The 21,545-nt window shown below is 41.1% G+C and overlaps 1 protein-coding gene across 1 annotated transcript in view; it reads left to right on the plus strand.

Annotated features, from left to right (window-relative positions):
* LOC122801321 (cytochrome P450 2D4-like) overlaps nucleotides 1–21,545 on the plus strand; it is a 719,831-nt gene that overhangs the window by 64,602 nt on the left and 633,684 nt on the right. Inside the window, exon 3 of the mRNA XM_044070893.1 lies at nucleotides 13,601–13,753. Within this exon, the coding sequence (XP_043926828.1) occupies nucleotides 13,601–13,753 (153 nt within the window). The remainder of the gene's footprint in view (nucleotides 1–13,600; nucleotides 13,754–21,545) is intronic.

Here is a 21,545-nt window from a genome sequence, read left to right on the forward strand (position 1 = left end):
TTCCAATTTTTGGCAATAATGCTGGCAAAGAGGGATTTACCACCATCATTTTTGTGCTTGATGGCAGTTATGAGATTCTGGTTACTAAATCGTAAGGCTGTATAGGGCATGTGGGGCTGTATAAGTTGCTGAAGTGCTGGGGTTATATCAGGAAAGCAGTATAGTTTGTGTGCAATAGATAGTTGATTGAGTAGTAGTATATGAGGCCACTCCAGCCAGTTGAGCTGCTTAAGGGACGGGCAGTGGTGGGACCTATATGTGGCTTCGGTAGCAAACTTGGCGATCTTGTTATAGCAAGATTCCATTTTATTTAGATCGGTTTGGTGGAGATTAGTCAAGATGGGAAAGGCATATAGGAGGATGGAAAGAAGATGAGTCCTTGCAGTGGTTGCTTTGGTAGATTTAGTGATAAAGTGTTTGTTCCTGTAAAGGAGTCTAAGTTTTTTGTATACTTACTTGATGGTTTGTGAAATATGGATGTCGAATTTCAGGTTATTGTCTATTTCTACACCTAGCAGTTTGGTGTGAGTGGTTGGGCTGATTTGAATGTTATCCTTGGAGTTGATGGCAAAATTATTATTTAGGGGAGGTGGTCTGCCTGGGTCAAAAAGAATTAGTTTGTTTTTTTGGGGATTGAGAAGACGTTTGATGTTAGTGAACCAAGTTTCAACTAGGGTGAAGGTATTTTTGGTTAGGGATTGCAGTTTGTTTAGGGTGGGGACAGCACAAATATGGGTAGTGTCATCTGAGTATTGTACTATTGATGCAGAGGGTGAGGATAAAGAGATCTGTTTAGTAAATAGAGAGAATAGCAAGGGGCCAAGCACAGACCCATGAGGGACTCGTGTGGTTACTGGTAACAGGGGGGACAGTTGGTCTTGCCAGAGAACTGCTTGCTGATGGCCTGTAAGTAGCTGTTGAACCATGATATAGAGGAGGGGCTTATATTTAGGATAGATAGAGTTTCAAGAAGCATACTGTGGTTTACTATATCAAAGGCTTTCAATAAGTTTAAGAATATGGAAGATACGAATAGACCCTTGTTTCTATGGTGGTTAACTATGTTGGTGAATGATAGTAGCGCTCTGGTGGTGCTGTGGGAAGGTTTAAATCCATGCTGGGCTATGGAGAGAAGGTTGTTATTTTGGAGGTACTGTATTAGTTGAGTATGAACAACTCTTTCTAATATTTTGGACAAAGGTGATAGGATTGCAATGGGATGATAATTGGTGAGCTCTAAGGAGTTACTTCCTTTGTGCAGTGGAAGGATATGTGATGTTTTCCAAGAGGTGAGTACTTTACATTCTGATAGAGACCTATTTATGAGACTAGAGACAGGATAGGCTATAGCATTAGCTGATGTCTGAAGGAAATCTGCTGGTAGGTTGTCAGCTACTAGTGTGGTTGATTTAAGTTTTTTAAGGAGTTTGGAGATTACCTTGGTGGACACGGAGTGAAGGTTCAATTTGGAGGTATTGTTTTGAATATTGGGGTAGGTTGGGGTATTTATTGGTGTGGGGCTACAAGTACTGTTTTGGGCATTGGCAAGGGTCTGGACAGTTTTGGTAAATAATTTGTTAAATTGTGTGGGAATGTTTTCAAGATTATTTTGTAGCACTGGGGATGGAGTAGTGGATTTTCCTGGCTGAAGTATGCCATTTAGAGTAGCCCAGAATATTTGGGGATTGTGAGCATATTTTTCTTGCAAGTTTTTATAGTAATTAGTTTTGTCTAATTTGATTTGCTTTTTGGCTTTGGTATGGAGTTCAAGATAGTTTTGTCTCAAACTAGTGGTTTTGTTTTTTTTTATATTGAATCCAGCCCTTGTCCCTATCTTTCATTATAGTTTTAGTATCTTTTCTTAGCCATGGGGCATAGTTAGTTTTTATTCTAATAGTTCAGAAGTGTGCATGATGGTTTAAGATTTTTAGGAAGGTTGTGTTAAAGTGTTCTACGGCTTCGTCTAGAGATAGTTGTTTTAGGGGGGCCCAGTTGCAGCTTTTTAGTGCAGTGATGAATGAAGTCAGTAGCTATAAAGTTCTTTTTCTTGCAAACTACCCTAAGGATGGGTTGGGTGATGGTTTGGGTTCTGTTCCTAATTAGGTAGGTTGGATGACGATCACTTAGACTATCTGGAAGACAGCCAGATAGCTGTGCACAAGTGGGGTCAGGTACCAGGATCCAGTCTAAGATTGACTGGCGTTTGGATGTTTTGTCAATTATAGTGGGGGTGGTTATAGTTTGGGTAAACCTGTAGCGGTTTATAAAGGCAGAGGGATTGTGGCTGGAGCAGTTAAGCCAGCCAATATTAAAGTCCCCTAATAGTATGGTTTCTTGTGGAAGGGAGTTAGACATCCAGCTAAGCAGGCTTTCCATTACAGTTATGTCATTGCTGGGAGGAATATAACCACCTGCAATAATTATGTGTTTGTTGGAATTTATTTTTAATTTGGCAAGGATTAATTCTACATCTTTGACTTCTTGGTTATTGTAGTCCAGTTGTTCTATGGTGGGATGATTTTGAAATAAGATTGCTAAACCCCCTCCCCTTTTCTCTAATCAATCTCTTTGAATAATATTGTAGCCATGGGCAGTAATTTCATTATTGTGGTGTTCTGGTTTAAGCCATGTTTCAGTTAATATAGTGATATCTAGTTTATATAGGGGAAGTAAATCATGAAGGTCCTGAATTTTGTTAAGTATACTTTTTGCATTGATGTTTAAGAAGAGGAGAGATGAGGTAGGTCTATGGTATAGGGCATTTAGCTGGTTTAAGTTGTGGTTGGCTGATGTAATGGGTCCTGGATTGGGGTTATGCCTCCACAACTAGTGAGTGCATGGAGTAGGTGTCGGTAGAGTTTGCTTAATTTGTGAATTATCTTACTTTGTCTCTGAGAAGTGTGAGAGTTTATTTTGATTGTCAGTTTATTGTGTGAGTAAGAAAACGGTTGGGAGTTGGTAAGGTTGCATGGCACTATAGGAAAGTTTTTTTAGTTTGATGGGATTGCCTGTGGGTTCTGTCTGCCAAGGGGATGTAGTGTGGTTATGAAGCTGAGTGTGGTAAGAGGTTAGGTTGGAAAATAGGAGTTGGGTGAAGATTGCTAATGGATAGAGTAATGTTTTTAGTAGTTGGGTTGGCTGTGTGCAACACATTATTTAGTTGTAGAAAGAGTGGAGTGTATATAAGGGTAGTATCTATAACTGTGGAAGACAGGTGTTATGTTTAAGGTGCAGTAACAGGAAAGGGGGGAGTCTTTTGGTAGGAGGTTAGGTATAAAGGAAATGATATGGGGGTGGGTGGAAATGGGGGTGGCAGAAGAGCGAAGTGAGCCCGAGCGCAGTGAGGGTGAATGGAGCGGGGCTACACCCAAGACAAGGGAAGTGCAGTAAAAGAAAAAAACAATCAGTAAGTAAAGAAACCAAATTATAGTGTAAAATACTTGTAATAATATAAACAGAATTGCGATAGGATAATCCCTTTCTTTACTTTTTGTTTTTGTTTGGAGAATTATTGGAAACACTCGTTCTGTTTCAGTGATAGTTAACAAAACTGTACTGCATTTATTTATTTATTTTGTTGAATATTAATTGAATATTGGTGGTCGCTCTCTCTCTGCAGTTTGTGTTTCCCACCCTTCTTCCCAAGTGTTGTTGTATTCTTAAACTTGGTGGCTTTGGAATTGACCTCTCCTGCTGTAAATTTGTATTTGGACACTCCTCCCAGACCCATCTCATTTGCTCCCTCAACTGAGTACAGTGAGATCATTTGGGAAGGACTACCCCCTTGCTTCTTTAATTTCAGACACTCCTACCAGTCCCACCTCATCAGTTCTGTCTACTGTGTACAGAGAGAGCATTTGAGAAGCACAACCCCCTTAGTCTCTTAATCTTGAATTATCTTCTATTTCCTCCCTCTCCACTTAACAAAAAATGCACTTTATTCAGTTGCTCTTACTGTAACTGTGTTCCACCTACCTTAGTCTCTTAATCTTGAATTATCTTCTGTTTCTTCCCTCTCCACTTATCAAAAAAAATTACACTTTATTCATCTGCTTTTACTGTAACTGTGTTCTACCTACTTTATTACCTTTTTTGCTTTGCTGTGTGCTCTTAAGTGTTCAAGTGCTCTTTTTCTGCATTTATTACTGCTTGTTAGTAGCCTGCTTAAATGCATCTGCTGTTCTAAGCATCTTAGTTTTGGTTTTAGCAATTGTGCTTTAGAACAGTTACTTCATGGTTATAAAGGTTTATATGGTTTACACTCTTGTGGACAAACCCTTATCAAAACCCTCTCTCCATAAGTCCGCCAAGTATTCAGAACACTATCTGGACAATTCCCATCAGTTTCTCTTGCTAGCCTGGTTGACATGGACATACTGAGACAGTGTAGAAACTGCCTCATGTTCACTGATAGCCCTCTTCTCCTAGCACATAATTATTCTACTTGTAAGAAATACATCTACATCAGTAACCTGGAATCCATGCTCTCTTGTGCCACAACCAGTACTCCTGACAAAGAGGAGATTGCCAGCACAAACACCATACCAACCACATCACATAGCCAAGCACAACGCACACCCACCTATGCAGAGGTCCTCAATAAAAACTTACCTAAACAACAGAGACCCCAAAACACATTCATAAACATTACACACACAACACCAAATACATCACACACAGCAGACAACATGCCAGTGTCTCACAAACACAGCCCATAAGGCATAACAATAAACCAATGCAGCCCATAAGACATAACAATAAACCAAATATACTAGTCATTGGTGACTCAATTGTGAGACACACTGATGTTCTCCTCACCAGGCTCAACACTGGGAAGGTCATGGTCAATTGCCTGTTGGATGCCAGAATCCTCCACATCACGCACTCACTTAAGTCTCTCCACAACAAGTACAAGTATGACTCCGTCATTGTCCATGTTGGTGTGAATGACTTGGGACATACCTCCCTGTACTATATGAAGAGAGACATGATTGAGTTCTCAGAGTATGTGTCCCAGGCAGGTATGACCCTAGCCCTAAGCAGCATCCTACCTTCACCAAGAATGATACCACAATACCAACAAAAAAAATTACCTCAACAATTGGCTTAGTTTCTGGTGGCTTTCCAAGGGGATCCAGTATTTGACTGCCTGGGATGACATGGTTGACAGGACTCAATGCTTTGCCAGAGATGGCCTCCACCTGTCACCCCCTCAGATTCCAGATCTTGGCCAAAGCTCTTGGCTCTCCCATTGTGCATTATTTAGGCTATGTCCCAAAGACAAATCTTCCAACATAAAAGAGCTGTCACAAAGCAAATTGAAAGTCATGCTGCCTAATGCTAGGAGCCTTAACCTGAAAATGCACTCACTGGAGGCACTCCTCACACTGGAATATGCAGCTGTCTGTGCGGTTACGGAAACTTGGTTCAGAGCTGTGGAGAGCACCCCTGCCTTACCAGAATATACCTCATTCCACTCTTTTTGAGCCCAAAATGAGGTAGGAAAGATTAAGGGTGGTGGAGTTTCTATCTTCATTAAGGACAGGCACACCTCCAAACTGGTCTGCCAGCATGACACACTGGAATTACTCCAGGTGCAACTGACAGTTGGCAAGACACCCATCAAAGTTATAGCCAGCTATAGACACCCTCCATGACTCAGGACACCCACTACTCCTACCTGGACCTACCTGACTCCATCAAGGTACCCCTAACACCCTGATCCTTGGTGACTTCAACTACCCCATCATAGACTGGGTGAACTATTACTGCACTAATGCACTCACCCAATGATTCCTTTACTTCATCAGTTCTAACACACTAGACCAGCTTGTCTCATTTCCCACAAGGGGAGATAATATTCTGGACTTGGTTCTCGCCAACATGGGTGACAGCTGCACCACTTCCATAGTCTGTTTTTTCCTGGTGAGCTCAGATCATTGGTCTGGCTCATTCAAAGTCTCTATCCCACTCAACCCCCCCCCCCCATCCATAACCAGTTTAAAAAACTTCTCAAAAGCTGACTACAACCTCCTAAGGGCTGCCTCCCCCTCAGAGGATGCAGACAACTATGCAGAACAGTATACCAATGCAGTATACAAGCACCTGTACAACTGCATGGTCTCAACCATACCCAACAGAAAACTTGTCAATTAATTTGAAGTGTGTTTTAAACAGTCTCAAAATGTCTGTTTTAATGTAAAACTGGAGCAGCTGCTTCTCGTTTTACTAGATACAAATTGTGAAGTTTTGTATAAATTGTGAAGTTATACAGATACATCTATCTGTGTTTGTATTGTCAAAGGGATGGCTGTAACCTGGAACAACAGAACTAAAACCTGCTCCTCAAGGAAACACAAACCTGTCTGGTGGACATCCTGTATCAACAGGCATTACAAAAAAAGGAAGAAACTGTTGTCCAAGGGTAAAAAGGAAAAAATTCCAAATTGGAAAAACTCACTCCTCATCCTTAACAAGAAAATTAGATCACTAGTGAAAATCTTGAAAGCTAATTATGAATTGAAACTAGCCTCTGAAACAAAGGGAAACCACATAGCCTTCTTCAGTCATGTCAGGAACCTCCATAGCAAAGTCCTGGTTTGTTCCGAATTAGTGCTTAATGGTACCACTTACACTGATCCTGTTGACTTAGCCAACCTGCTAGCTGATAGGTCCAGCGCAAACTTCACCCCCTATCCCCCCAAAGGCCCAATCTACATCCCCAGTACTTGTCCTGCATCTCACATCTCCATTGATTAAGTGTTAATGGCCCTATTCAAGGCAAAGAACACAGCTTCCATGGGACCTGATAGTATCCCAGGCTGCATTCTGCACCATCTTCAGCAAGAACTAGCTTTTCCATTGAGCATCCTATTCAACCACAGCCTAAGTACAGGCTTCATTCCAGCAGAGTGGACAACTGCCATTGTCATCCCCTTGCACAAAGCTGGTGCCACTACTGACCTGGGAAACTATCACCCCATTAGCTTGACAAGTTTGATATGTAAAGCCATGGAGCATATTATTATGGATCTCATAAATAAGGACATAGGCAATCTCCAAGCACTTGACCCCACCCAATTTGGATTCATCAAGGGCAGATCTTGCCTCTTGAACCTGAATGACTTCTTTGAGACTGTCACCATGGCCCTGGATGAGGGAAAGTTGGTACATACAGCTTACCTTGACTTGGCCAAGGCCTTTGACACAATCCCCCACTCAGGCATCATCAAAAAGCTAACACTACTTGGCATAAATCCCTGTCTCATCAGGTGGGTTGCCAAATGGCTCACCAATAAGACCCATGAGGTCAAATTAGGCACCTCTTCCTCCGACAGCAGAGCTGTTACTAGTGGTGTTCCCCAGGGATCTGTCTTGGGACCCCTTCTGTTTGGCATCTACTTCTCAGAGGTCAAGGCAAATACAAAGGGCCTGTAGCTGACCAAGTTTGCAGATTAAAGTAAGTTGGGTGCTGTCATTGACTCCCCCAAGTGCCATTAACATACTGCAAGAGGGTCTCATAGCAACAAATGACTGGTGCCAAAGTCAATTAAGTTAAACACAAAAAAAGTATTATCATACCATTCGGCAAAAACATGGCCCCTACTGATAACCACATCAAGGGTAACCCCCTAAGCACACAACCTGTGGTGAGAAACCTGGGTACTCAGGTTGACAACAATCTTACATTCGACCTTCATGTAGCGACAGTGGTCAGAAAGGCCTTTTACTTGGTTCACCTCATTAGTAAAGGGATTGCAGCCAGAAAAAAAGGTGGTTATTACCTCTCTGTACTCTTTCCTCATTAGGCCAATAATTGAGTATAACACCCCATTTGGTATGTACTTCTCCAAACACCTGCAGCAACTGGAAAGGCCACAGAAATACCTCACAAAGAGAATTTATGGCCTCCAACACCTGTCCTATGTGGACAGGCTCAAATGACTATCACTCTACTAGGTATTGTATAGATTGCTCAGAGGTGATCTGTGTCTCACCTACAAGGCAATATCGGACCCTGTCCTACTAGAGATGCTCCATATCTGTAAGTCTAACTCCTCGCACAATACCCATTCAAAAGGCCTAAATCTAGTATGCGATATCAACAAAGTCTGCTGGAGAGACTGGTTTGTCTCGCAGAGGCTGCCCCGTCTCTGGAATAGACTTCTCGTACATGTCAAGCAGAGTACCTCGCTGACCCTCTTCAAGCGCAACTTTGATGAGTGGAAGGGAAACCACAAATTTGTCCCAGGAGTTCCATCTGTGTCCCTCATTGACAAGGGTAACATGTGCTGACTGGGTTTTTTTTTGTGGGGGGAGATAAACTCTTGGCTAGGCTTGTAAGGGCCCCACGGCCAATAGCCTAGTAACCTCCTATGATCCTATGAACCTAAAAACAGCTTCTTGCTCATAATGATAAGTTCTAATTTCCAAGCATCTCATTTAAGACAGAGAAGCAATCCCCAATGGTGTTTTGTTGGCTGAATGTAGGAAATACTGCCTTTGCTGTCTTCCCTGAGTTGCTTCTATTCATCCTACAATGATTTTTGAATACTGACAAGCATAACTTGCAAAACCATAAAAAGAGAAAAATTAGTTGTGGGCCCCACTGTACCCTCTAATGTGTACTTACCTATCCCATGGTTATGCTGCAGTGAAGAAAAGTGAAAACAAAAACACTACAGGGCACTCCAAGCTCACTGCAGTCAAGCCATTAAAGCTTCAGAACCTGCAGTCAAACAAAACTGATCAAAAGTCATCAGACAAAACTAACTTTGACAAAGTGTAGTTGTACTGATTTCTGCAAACTGGCTTAAATTACTGCTGTGGTGACCTCTGCAGTCTTCTCTGGCACCATGTCTATAAAAGTTTGGAAGGTTCATACATAATATATAGATACAGACAGCATAACAAATCAGCCGCACATGCTAAAAGGCAATAAAGGACCTGGTAAGTAAGGAATCATGCCATATAATAAGACTGTAGCAAGTGCCAAAGCAGGAAACATGTCATGTATACCCAGCATGCACTCACAGTTATAACTGACTAAATACATACTTCACTGTGCATTACAGCTAGCAAGGGTTGCCCAGATAGTGTATAAGAGGTGACTTCTGCTAAGCCATGCCAAGTGAGTATATGGACATATGGTCACCAAAAGTACAAACACCTCTGGAAACACTCTATACTCTAGTTATGTGGCTAAGATTTAAGAACTACAACTAATAGCACTCACATTAAAAAAGATTCAAAGACCAATTGTCACTGGCTATGATCATGTAACAGCCCCAGTTAAAAAAGAAATTAAATTCTTATAATTTCTCTCTACTTTTCACAATCAGTCTGTAACCCACCTTTGGTTACACATAGTTCTACTATTTCCTATACCTGTAACTACTTTCCTAACTACTACTAACACAATCCTTACAAAACAATGTTCTGTTTCCTATACCTGTGACTACTTTCCTAATTACTACTAACCAATCCTTACAAAGCAATTTTTGTTTCCTATACCTGTAACTACTTTCCTAATTACTACTAACACAATCCTTAGAAAGCAATTTTCTCTTTTCTATACCTGTAACTGCTTTCCTAACTACTACTAACTCAATCCTTACAAAGCAGTTTTCTGTTTCCTATACCTGTAACTACTTTCCTAATTAATACTAACACAGTCCTTACAAAGCAATTTCATGTATTCCACATAGTATTCTTTTAGAAAGAAATTAACTTAGCTTGACAGGCAAAATTTCCTTCTAGTCTGCTCATGTTTTACCATGTGACATATAGCTCACTGGGCACTAAATTTTCTACTTGGTACAAGCATTTAATTTATATATGTAGTCTGCATAATCTGTATCACCTCTGTCTGTTACTGTTTCTATAGCACTGTATAATTAGTCTCTGTCATAATGTGTTTATACAGATTGTTAACTTGTTTCTGTTATAACTTGTTTTGTTTTAGTATGTGGAGCTTTTCTCCCTGGGCCTCCACTGAAAATGGGTCCACACCATCGGGCTTTCCCAGTAAACAAATGTTAAATGAGTACAATAAATTAACAGGGCAGCTTTAGCACTTAGCCTGTTTATTAAGCCAGATCACTGTTTAGTGGTTTTCTCCAGTCTTCTTTTTCTTCATTTGTTATTAAAAGATTAACCCTTGGGAGTCAAATGAAAGGCTGAGTGCATAATGGTCACAAGTCACAACTTCAATTGTTTATTTAAAATTTTTAAATTACTAACAGCTGGTAAATGTTTACCCCATATTATGAAATGGGCACAGTGAGAAGTAAGACCAGTGTGTATATTTCTAGTCTTTTAATGAAGACAGATTAGTCTTTGGTATGCTTGTCGGATAAATGGGGGATGGGAAAATAATCTTTATAGCTTATTTAGGCAAATGATATCTGAAAGGTCAAATAAAATGCTTGGTATCTGAACTATATCAAATCACAGATTTTTTTTTAATTATAAAACTGTAACATGTGTAAACAATGAGCAGTAACACCATCAAAGGATGAAAACCAAATGAAGCATTAAATTACCATACTGTATACATGAACAACAGCACCAGCGTATAAACTGGTACCATGCTACAGAAGGATCAGCTTCATGAGACAGCATTATATACAATTGATGAAACACATTTGTTAATTGCTACTTAACCACATGTACAAGCCAAGCTGATATTAAATGGAGAGGAACCTTACCTGGACATAAAGCAAACTAGGTTCCTAAATAGGCCAACTTGCAGAGTAGAATAGCATATACTAGTAATCATTGTAAACGTATGTTGTTCTGTGGTGTGGTTTCCCTTTTTGATGTTTCTGCCTACAGTAACCTTTCATACCTATGAATGAAGCATCAAAGGTTAGAGACAAAGAGGAGCACCTCTGAATTCCAGTGAGGGGAATTACATAAATTAATAATTACTTTTACTGGTAGTACCCTTGCCCTCAGGTTTATTGGTAAACTTCTCAGGCACTTAGAAAAGATGAGGATCCAGTTATCCATGCTATAGTACAGATCTTAGTTATGTGCCTTGCTCCTCCCATACATCACTAACTCAAGATCAGTCCCAGAATTTGTGTGTTGTATCAGCTTGGACATTGTATATGACATGCAGAACACCGACCTTGAATATTCTGCTTCCCTCTTATTAACAAGTGACCATCAATCACCATACAAAAGCTTAGTCTTGTGTTCCTGCTGAGTCTGTGAAAATGGAAAAAAAATGTAGGTCAACATGGTGGGTTACTGTCAATATTGTAATTTGCAGGGATATTTGATTTTCCAAAGGGTATTATTGTGCGCTTTTTGCATTTAGCTTGAGGCCATGGCTCTGACACCAATTATTAGTCTGTATCAGACCTTTCTGTAGGCTATCAACATCATTTGCAATCATCAGCAAATTTGGTCAGCTAAAGGCCATCTATATTTGCCTTGGTATCTGAAAAGTACATCCCAAACAGCAGGGATCCCAATACTGAGCCCTGTGGTGCTGCACTGGTGACTGGCCTCTTGCTGGATATGGATTACCCCACTCTAACAACATGTGTCCTATCCTTGAGCCATTTGACTATACATCTGTTGATACAGAGGTTTATGCCCAATTTTCTGAGTTGAACTATAGTACCCCAATGGGGTATTGTGTTAAATGCCTTGGTCGGGTCAAGGTAGGCATTATGCACCGTCTTACCCTAATCCATGGCATGCACTGTCTTACCCTCATCCATGGCCTGGATGACCTTTTAAATAAAGTCTACCGGATGATTGAGCAGGCATGACCTGCCCTTGATGAAGCTGAACTGGGTTGGTTCTAGAGTGGAGGTTTCCTATGTCATTGTCAATCAGGCGTATGATTATCCTTTCCATAGCCTTGCATATGAAGCTAGTCAGACTTATGGGTTGGTAGTTTCCTGCATCCATTGATGCCCCCCCCCCCCAGTGCAAATGGATGACTATGCAGTCCTCCACTCTACTGGGGCAAATGCTGTCTGGAAACTGTGGCTAAATGCAGATCTGAATGGGTCTGCTAGATCATGTTTCAGTAAGCACCCTGGTATTCCATCAGGGCCCATTGATGCTGTGATTCTAGCTTTAGAGAGCACAGTGATGACCTGCTCTTTTGTGATAACAAGCAAGGGAATAGTAGAGTGGTATTTCATGGGGAGTGATAGGAGGTGATGAGGAGGTGAAATTTGAGCTGAATTTATCGGCCAGCAGGTTTGATATTTCTTCTGGCTAAGTATAGGTAGTGCCATCTATGGGTCTATATCAGCATATCGAAACTGATAAGAGCAAATGCTCTTTGATCAAACCCAAAATGTTGAACAACCAAAATAGCGAAGACAGGGAGCACCGATTTTTTTCCCAGGGAAAAACAAATTACTGTTCTAAAAAAAAAAAAACAAACAATAAAAAAAAAAAAAAAAAATGACTTCACCCCCCCATACCCCCCTACTTAAATATACCAACTCTGAGAGTGCACCACACTGGTGGAAATGGCAAACTCCCAAAAATGGCCCAGCTCAGATAGGTTTTCTACAGCACACATCTGCCACGAGATCATGCTCAACGAATATCTCTGCCCATTTAGTGCTCCTTGTGTAAGATATTCACTGTATTATACTTAGACATCTAGTCAGTGTTTTAGGATATCCAGTCATTTCATCCATTTTAGTAAAAATTAGCTTAAAATGGCAGTTCTGTAAATATTGTCCAAGAGAGCAACTGATGACAAGAGGTATGTTTTTATCCACGTTGTAGTAATCTCAAAAATGTATTATTTTAGTTATCAAGAGGTATGAAGATAAGACCTCATATGGCTGGTGAGGGGACTTTTCCTTATGCATAGATTGTGGCTATGTTTTTATTTTTATTTTTATCTAGTACTATTTCTTTTGATAAACCATACTTTGGACAGATCTGTTTGACACTTTGATTGGTCATTACAAACACTACAGATATGACACCTTACAGGTACACCTTATGTATATATTATTAGCTTATGTCATTTCCTAATTTAATTCCTTTATAGTAACATTCTGTGGAGGGTAAACATTGCTCCTTGTTTTCATCCATAACCCCACCTCACCTGGATTATGTCCCTAGGTTTGTAGTATTTATTGTAGTTCATGTCTCGTTTACACAAACAAATGATGCAAATGCTATTTTAATTATTTTAAGGAGAGGTCCAATCTGCTGATCAAAAAATGAATGACTCTATTAAGTTTACAGGCATTTACTGGAAATGGATTGGTTGTAAGGAAGACAGAACATTTGCAAGAAGGCTCCACAAAAAAAAAAAAAAAAAAATCAGGGAATGAAGTCAGGAAAGAGAGAAAACATGAAATGAATTTGGGTGTTTATCATATACTTACTGCATGTTCACCAGCTCATTGAACATTTATGTAAATGTTTAGTAATTTGTTTATTCTGGATTTACCTCAATATACAACAGCATATCATATCAGAAAACTATGGTTATAAATTTCTAGCAGATATTTAACATAAACATACATTAGCCACGACTGCGAGAATTCTGCCTTAGATTGTAAATAAAATAATTACGTAAGCTTACAGTATTCTGTCCCTGCAGGGGTTGTATCCGCTCGATATGGAAGATCATGGAAAGAACAAAGAAGGTTTACACTTTCAACCTTGAGGAATTTTGGATTAGGGAAGAAGTCATTAGAGGAAAGGATTATCGAGGAAGCTGGATTTTTATGCAATGAATTCCAAGCAATAAATGGTAACGTAATAATCAAAATAAATGAATGTATTTACTTTTCATGAAAATTGAGATATGTAAAAGTTAGCATTCAGTTGTATGCCATATAGTTGTCTGTGTACAAGTCTCAATATATTCCTTCTGCATAAATGTATTTAATGGTTCTGGAATAAACTGTGAGGAAGATAAAATCCAGTGAAGCCTGCTGATCAGTAAGGTATGTCTGAGAACCCATGTATGAATTTATCAGCATTGTTGGAGTGTTACTAGTGTGACTGGTTTAATCATGTTGCGGTGATATTTTTACTCACGTCCATTATTACCATTTTGCCACGATGTTCTGAATCAAGGGTACCTTCTGTGCTGTAAATGTTTAGTAGGCATATACAGAAAAAATAGAATATGAATATAACTTGGAAAAGATAATTGACTGAAGAATTTAGCGTGGGTATATGAACAATACAGAAATTCAGTATTAACACATTATTTTGCAGTACTTTAGACACTGAAGAGGTTGATCTACCCAAGAGTGAATTGAAGCACTTGTATAGTTCTTATTGTGTATATTTACTAATCATACATGCAAACATTTCAGTATGTCACTGTTAAAATAATCTAGCACACACACACGGACTAGGTAGCATTCTTAAATGCTTGTGTCACGAGGTGAAAGGGAATAGATGGCACAGGCAAACATTCCTTTTATAGCATCATGATCTGGCATGAGTACAGTCAGGCATATGCCATTTAGGATAATGGAACCTATGTTCTTGAAGAATGGTTAGACATATGGGTGAAGTCCCAGAAGTAATGAATACTGCAAAATTGATCTAATAAAGAACACTTGCTTGGATTTAGAAAACTGTATCACATTTCTGTGAGTAAATTTACATGACAAGCAGCCACATGTAGGGAGTGTGTGATTCAGGCATACTTGCCACTACAGAAAATGCCAAGCAGCAGTGCCGGCCACAGTATATGATATTGGCCATGTAATGCCATAGTAATTTTCAGCACAGTTAACATGAGAGTGGTTGGTGTACCCGAATGAGGTAAAACAAGATGGCAAAGTGATTCAGAAATGTATAAATGCCATGCTGTGGAGCTGCACAACTCATATAAAGCAACACTGACAAATCTCCATGTTGATACCAAGGGACATTGAGATAAAATGTTAGGAGTTGTCACCGCATTAGCAAATATGTATCTGCAGCAAGCTGTTATTGCCATTATAAGCCCCACTGGTTCATTTTATCACCCTCAGAGGCACAATGTCACCAAACACACTTGACATTTAATGGACTTCACTACAAGGACATTGTGTACCAGTACCATGTAAATCGAGAGACCATACAAAACATTTGGACATGTGTTGGCCTCATCTGCTACCCCATGGGAGTTGTGAAGTGCCTGTCTCATTGTTTACCAAGCTGTGTGTGGTTTATTTATACTTGTTACTGAGACCTCTCAATGACCTTCTGGGGACACAGTCGGGGTATCTGAGGCATCTGCCTTGAGAATACTCCATCTTTTTTCAATGCCATACTTCAGTATGGGGAAAGTATATGTGGTTCCCATGTGCCACAGAGGATGAAGCAAACACTATGTGGGACTTGTATTATACAGACCATTGCCTAAGTACTGGGGCCATGGACTGCACCCATGTTGAAATAAAGGCACCACCTGGTGAACTGGGATGGACATATGTGATCCATGAAAGGTCACTATATAAACTGCCAGGTAGTCTGTAATGCACAGGGTATAACCTACAAGGTGTCTGCAGACCACCCAGGCAGTTATCATGACTCCGACATATGGCACACCTGTGATCTCTGCCAACAATTTGCAAGGAGTGACTTCCCCAGGAGCATCTTATTGTCAACGTTGAATATGTCCAGAACTCTGGCTCAAGGCACTCATCAGAAATCCATAGAATGAAGTAGACAAGAGGTACTATTATGCCCAATTACAAACAATGTGCATTACTGAGCACGTGCTTGGAGTGCTGAAGGTACACTTCCTCTGCCTGAATTTATTCACTGGTGCCCTGCAATGTCATCTTGGCATGTCTGCAAAAAGGTGTTCAGTATGTGCGATGTTATACAATATCATACTTAGGAGGCAGTTACAGTGCAGGGGGGTGCAGTTGTAGATGAAGCATTATCTAGCACACCAGGCAGTGTAGACTGAGTCAGACGTGGAGATGGTGTAGAGGTCAGCAGTGGCTGATCACGCTAAATAGAAGCAGGTACAGTATGCCATGGCAGTGGCAGAGAGGCAGAGGTCTGCACATAGCTTCAGGCATAGTAAAGCAGAGTAAAGCAGATACACTACAGTAAAAAAATGATGCAGGTAAAACCAGCACTATGGTGTGCTTCCCCATGGACAGCCTGACCACACTGTGCATCGGGCATAGACAGCCCAAGTAACAATGTAATAAGGGCAGGGCATAGTTATCATTTTCAGAGGTTGGGAGCGAGCACACATATAAATGTCTTTCATAGTGAAATGTGTGAGTGCAGAGGACAATTAAATGCAGGGCTACGGTTGTGTGTATGGGCTTCCAATGTGTGTAGGTCGGTGGATGGCATTAATCTAAAAGGGTATGGCGAGGGCAAGTGTGTGTGTGTGTGTGTGTGTGTGTGTGTGTGTGTATGTGTCTGTGTGATGTACTGGAATTTGTGGTGATGTAAATGTGTGTCTGCTGGTCTGCTAGGACACAGCCTCAGCAGTAGTTGCAGTACACTGTGTAACAATTTACTGGACAGGTCCAGAGTATGCATGGCAGAACACTGGGCATCCTGTGCACACACTTGTCCATGAGAACTGGCTGTGTAAAGAGCTGCATTGTCTTACCATGCCCTTGGGTAGATCAGCATGTTGTGTGACTGTTACTGATGTCCAGTAGCAGATGTGCCACTGCCGTGGCTGCCACAACCCCAAAGACACCTTTACAACACAAGCCACAGTGGAAAAACTTGCTCTGCATGAATGTGATCCAGGCATCCACAGCCATGATGGCCACCATCCATGGAGGTTGCAGTGAAACAACTTTGTAAGCAGTGCCTCACTCACTACGGATGAGATTGAGAATACATGGCACATTCACATGTGTGATTTAGTCTGTCAAAACAATAACACATACAGGACATGCACTCCCATAGGTCATCATGCACACTCTGCATCAGCTTTATTAACTCTACCATGGCTGTTTCATTACTAGCCTGTGCTTCCATGATGGCCCTGCCCACATATTCAGTTCCAGCTAGTGGCACACCATCTTCTTGGGGAGTGTGGTAACCATGTCTCCAGTGAGCAAAGGCACTCTCTCCACTTTGTGACCCTCCACCCAAGGGAGCTAGGAGCAGATCCTGACATATGTCTGGTATAGGGAACCGTACTTCCCTGATTGCTAGCTTCTTCAGTAACCTGCATCTCTGTGTGGAATGCATCTCCTAGCTATCTCCAGGCATAGAGGCTGTGTAAGTAGTCCATGTAGGGGATGCAGTGGTCACATTCTATGAGTCCAATACACACACGCGCTTGCACACACACACACACACACACACACACACACACACACACACACACACACACACACACACACACACACACACACACACACACACACACACACACACATTCTGTATTCCCTGACTGTGTCAGGTCATCCCCGCCACCCTCATTAAAGGTGACAGATCCTCCAGCATCAGGTAGTGGCATATCCACAGTGGTGGTGCCATATAGAGAATCATCTGTGATCACAATAAAAGACAATACCCTGTGAAAGTATGAGCCATCACCAGATGTATGCATGAAAGTCAGGTGTAGGAACATTAGCATTTGTAAACCAAACATTTAAATAGCATACCTTGTGCAGATGGCCGTACAAGTGAAATCCTAGATGTCCTTGTATAACTGCAAATCAGACAAGTTTAATAACTTGGAAAGTGACTAATGAGAAAAAGGACTTGCAGCTAGTGTTACAGTAGAAGAGCAGTATGCACCTGAGGCATCTCCAGTAGATACCCTTAGTCCCAGGTGAAGCTCTGCACCAGTATCCAGCATTGTACTGTGGGACCATATGGAGGTATCACTGCCTCAGAGACAGGCCAGAAAATCTTCTTGAGATATGGCTTGAATGACAGACCCCCACTTACTAATCTACTTTACCATGCCAAGCGAACAACACTTTTATGAGCAGCCCTGTGGTAAACCATTCCATAAGTACAGTCCAGGCTAGTGGCTACTGACACCATTAATGTCCACCAACAGGTCTTTCCAGGCATATTCTGAGTAGGCCCGTTTGGCAGCATCCCATACAAAGAGCCATTGGCCATGTAGATGGAGGGCCTGGGGTAGCACCACAATCTCAATATCCTAGAACTTTGTTTTCCAGGTAACTTTTTCAGCAGACTCAGCAGTGTTTTTCTGCTTCCTACATTTCTTATGGATTGCTTTGTAAGTATGGAAAACAATGGTATTAACATGTTGGTTGTGAGTGGCCAGAACCCCCGTCCCCCCACAGCACTGTTTGCCTCCTTGCCCATATATCATACTGCTGGTCTGTCTGAGAGTCATATTTGTCTACCCAGACAGTTTTCCTAATGTCAGGCACATAACATTATTGAGTAAACACAGCCTGGTTTTGCATGAAGTGATAGGACAAGGCCAGCCTGAGTATATTGACATATGCTTTCTGAGTCTTAGCTGTTGAGTGTGTTTTGCATTAGGTTTAACAATAATTACATACAATTGCCTTACACTGACAGTATTCCTCTCACTCCACTTGTTCAATAACCCATTAATGGGATGTCCAAGCTATTTCATTATATACTTAAGTAACAGAGCATCTAACATTCCCATAGTTCAAAAGGGCAACTTGAAAAAGTAGCACTTGCCTTGTAAAAGTTATCTGTTGTTGCAGGAGCAGTTATTGAAAGATTCACCTGTTGCAGGTTTTGATGCTGCAGTTCAAGGAATTTTTCATTTGCATGGTCGTGCTCATCGCCTTCTGTCCGCACTTATATCATGCAAATTTGTGTAACTGGCTGTGATGTCTATGCAAATGAGGACTCAATTCATGACTGTTTTTGAATTCCTTAATTTCCAATAATTGCCCAAACTCTGTGTTGAAGTTTGCTCAGCACCATGCACATGCCTAGGCATCTGTGAATAGCACTGTTTATGCTGGTTCACCCCGTGGCTCCAGGGGGATATCTGTAATTCCACATCTAACTCCATGGAAATGGAAGTGCTGTAGTACATGGTTTATTGACAGCATATAAACAGATACAGAACTTGCTTATTTCACACCTTAAAGTACAAAGTTTAAGCATTATAATATGCAACATATATTGGGATCTCCCACCACCAGTCATCCAAATGAGCCGCTCGCCATTGCACAGCAGTTGGCACACCAAAGCATGGGTGTAGACATGAAATATCTGCCATTTTCTGTGAGATTTATCACTTGTACTGACCATCACCCCAGGGTAACAACAAAGCATAATGCCTGAAACAGCTTCATGTCTTAGTTTAGTGAGGGAGAAGGCAGTGCTCATTTACAGTACAAAGGTGGTATACAGAGGAAAGTAAAAATCTTCCTGCACTGGCTAGAACAGAATTACAGCCACAGGCTGTTAGACGTGGGCTATGAAGGCCTTAAGTAGAAGCCTGAGGCCTGGAATAGTTTGGCAGAGGCAGTGACATGTGCCACTGGTATCCTGCACATTGGTGAATAGTGTTATCACCATTATAGTGACATGAGGATATGACATCCCATCCTACTGAGTCAGTGGGAAGCTGAAGTTAGAGATGAAACAAAAACAAATACTTGTCTTACCTGTACCTGCAATCCACCAGTGTGTGAAATCCACTAATCTTATACACTCCTATTTCTCTTTTCACAGTCTCTGAAGCTGTTCTAGAGAATAAACAACTGAACAGGCAGAGGACAAAGTGCTTTAGAGAGCACCAGGGTGAGAACACCTACTTCATACAGCACAGGTTTAAATGTTAACATTCTGTTCATGTAATATAGCTGTAGTCTGACTCATCATATGTGTTTCTCTACTGCTGGTACATCTGTGCTAAGTCCTATAGGTTAAAGACGGTAGTATGAGAGCTTTATGCTGTAACTGTGCACGTGTCTTTTACTTTGTGTGCAAATAGCTCAAAGTCTGCTTTTTTGGAGGTGGGATGATGTGATGTGACTGTAAGTTTATTTCCCTCCCTAGGTTGTGTACTGTGCCATCATTGGTATCTTTGTGTGGGTGGGTGCTGCTCTTTTGAGTTTACGAGTATAGCAGCTGTAAGGGAATTACACTTCTGGGAGCATTTTTTCATTGTATCTGTATTTCTGTCTGAATCACATCATTACTAAGTATTTGACTCCAGGCTTTTGTTGGATTGTACAAGTAGTTCGCCACATTAAAACATTAAAGCTTCTTTCAGATTGCATGTAATAATGGGTGTGGGTTTGATTTCCCATTGGTATTCATGTATTGAGTCAATGTGAGTGTGTGGTATGGATGAATTACTATGACAGGGCTAGCCACCCAGTGGTGTAAACCTTGGTTCTAGGGAATTGTCACTGTTGAAGTGACAGTCTGACCCCATGTGCAACAATGGGGAAAAGGGTTGAAGATGGATGGATGGACACATTGACAATTTCTGCTGGGGGAGTTCATGCACTTTTGAGAACAGTATATAGATCATTATAAGGGAAAATATATGAGCTGCATTTTTGCACTGCATCTGTACATTTCTCTCACAGACTTTTTTTCTCAATGTACTTTATCTGATGACATTACTGTGTTGGACTGTGCAAGTAACTCAATAATGTTAAGGTTTTCTCTTTTAGATTTTACATACATGATTATGCCTGAAGATTTGATTCACCTGTCTATTGTGTGCCATAATCTGCATCTTCATGAGGGTGGTTGTTGTAATTTTGAGGATAGTGTCTACAACACTGTAAAGGAAAACATATGTATGAATTGAAACATCCACAGCCTCTGGATCCCAGGCTACACCTCTACACCAGTTACAGAAGCTGCAGCAGGCACACCAGCCAGCCCTGCATCAGACAGTGGTGCTTGTACCTGACAGTGGCAGTACATCTGGAGGTGACATGCATTGGCAACTAACAGACATTATGGGGGAGCTCATTGACATAGGAGAGATGCCTGCATTAGCCAATGAGAGTACCTCCTCCTGTGACTCATGGAGTTGTGTCCCTGCCCCACATTGGCTGGTCTGTCTCAGCCAGGGATCAATAGTAGGTAAGCCCTGGGTGGCAAGAAAATTCCCAATAGGTCAAGGCTATCACCCCATCCTGGTACTAATATCCCTTTTGTGACTATGCCCACCACTGTTTCTTGTCTAATGCTCCCAAACACAAATGTCTCCGCCCCTTATTGTGTCAGCATCTTTCCATCAATCTTCTGTCTTCTGTGTTTGTTTGTGTGCCCTGCTACCTACCCTAACCCTCTAAACTTCTTCTTCCTTCCTTCCTTCCTTCCTTCCTTCCTTCCTTCCTTCCTTCCTTCCTTTTCCTTCCTTCCTTCCTTCCTTCCTTCCTTCCTTCCTTCCTTCCTTCCCCAAGTTACCTTTGTTTCATGTATAAAAAGGTCACTTTACCCACAAAAAATGAGCCCACCTGCCCCTCATCCATCCTACTCATTCTTTAGGTTTTCAACTTATGTTTTACCCTCTCTAGCCTCCACATTTTAATCACATTCCTATATTTCCATTTCCATCCTTAATTTGGTCAAAAATTGATGAACATACATGTGTAATGACCATTTAA

Source organism: Protopterus annectens, chromosome 1.part0 (genome assembly GCF_019279795.1).
Source record: "Protopterus annectens isolate FY-2018-M chromosome 1.part0, PAN1.0, whole genome shotgun sequence".
In the NCBI taxonomy this organism is placed as follows: Eukaryota; Metazoa; Chordata; order Ceratodontiformes; family Protopteridae; genus Protopterus; species Protopterus annectens.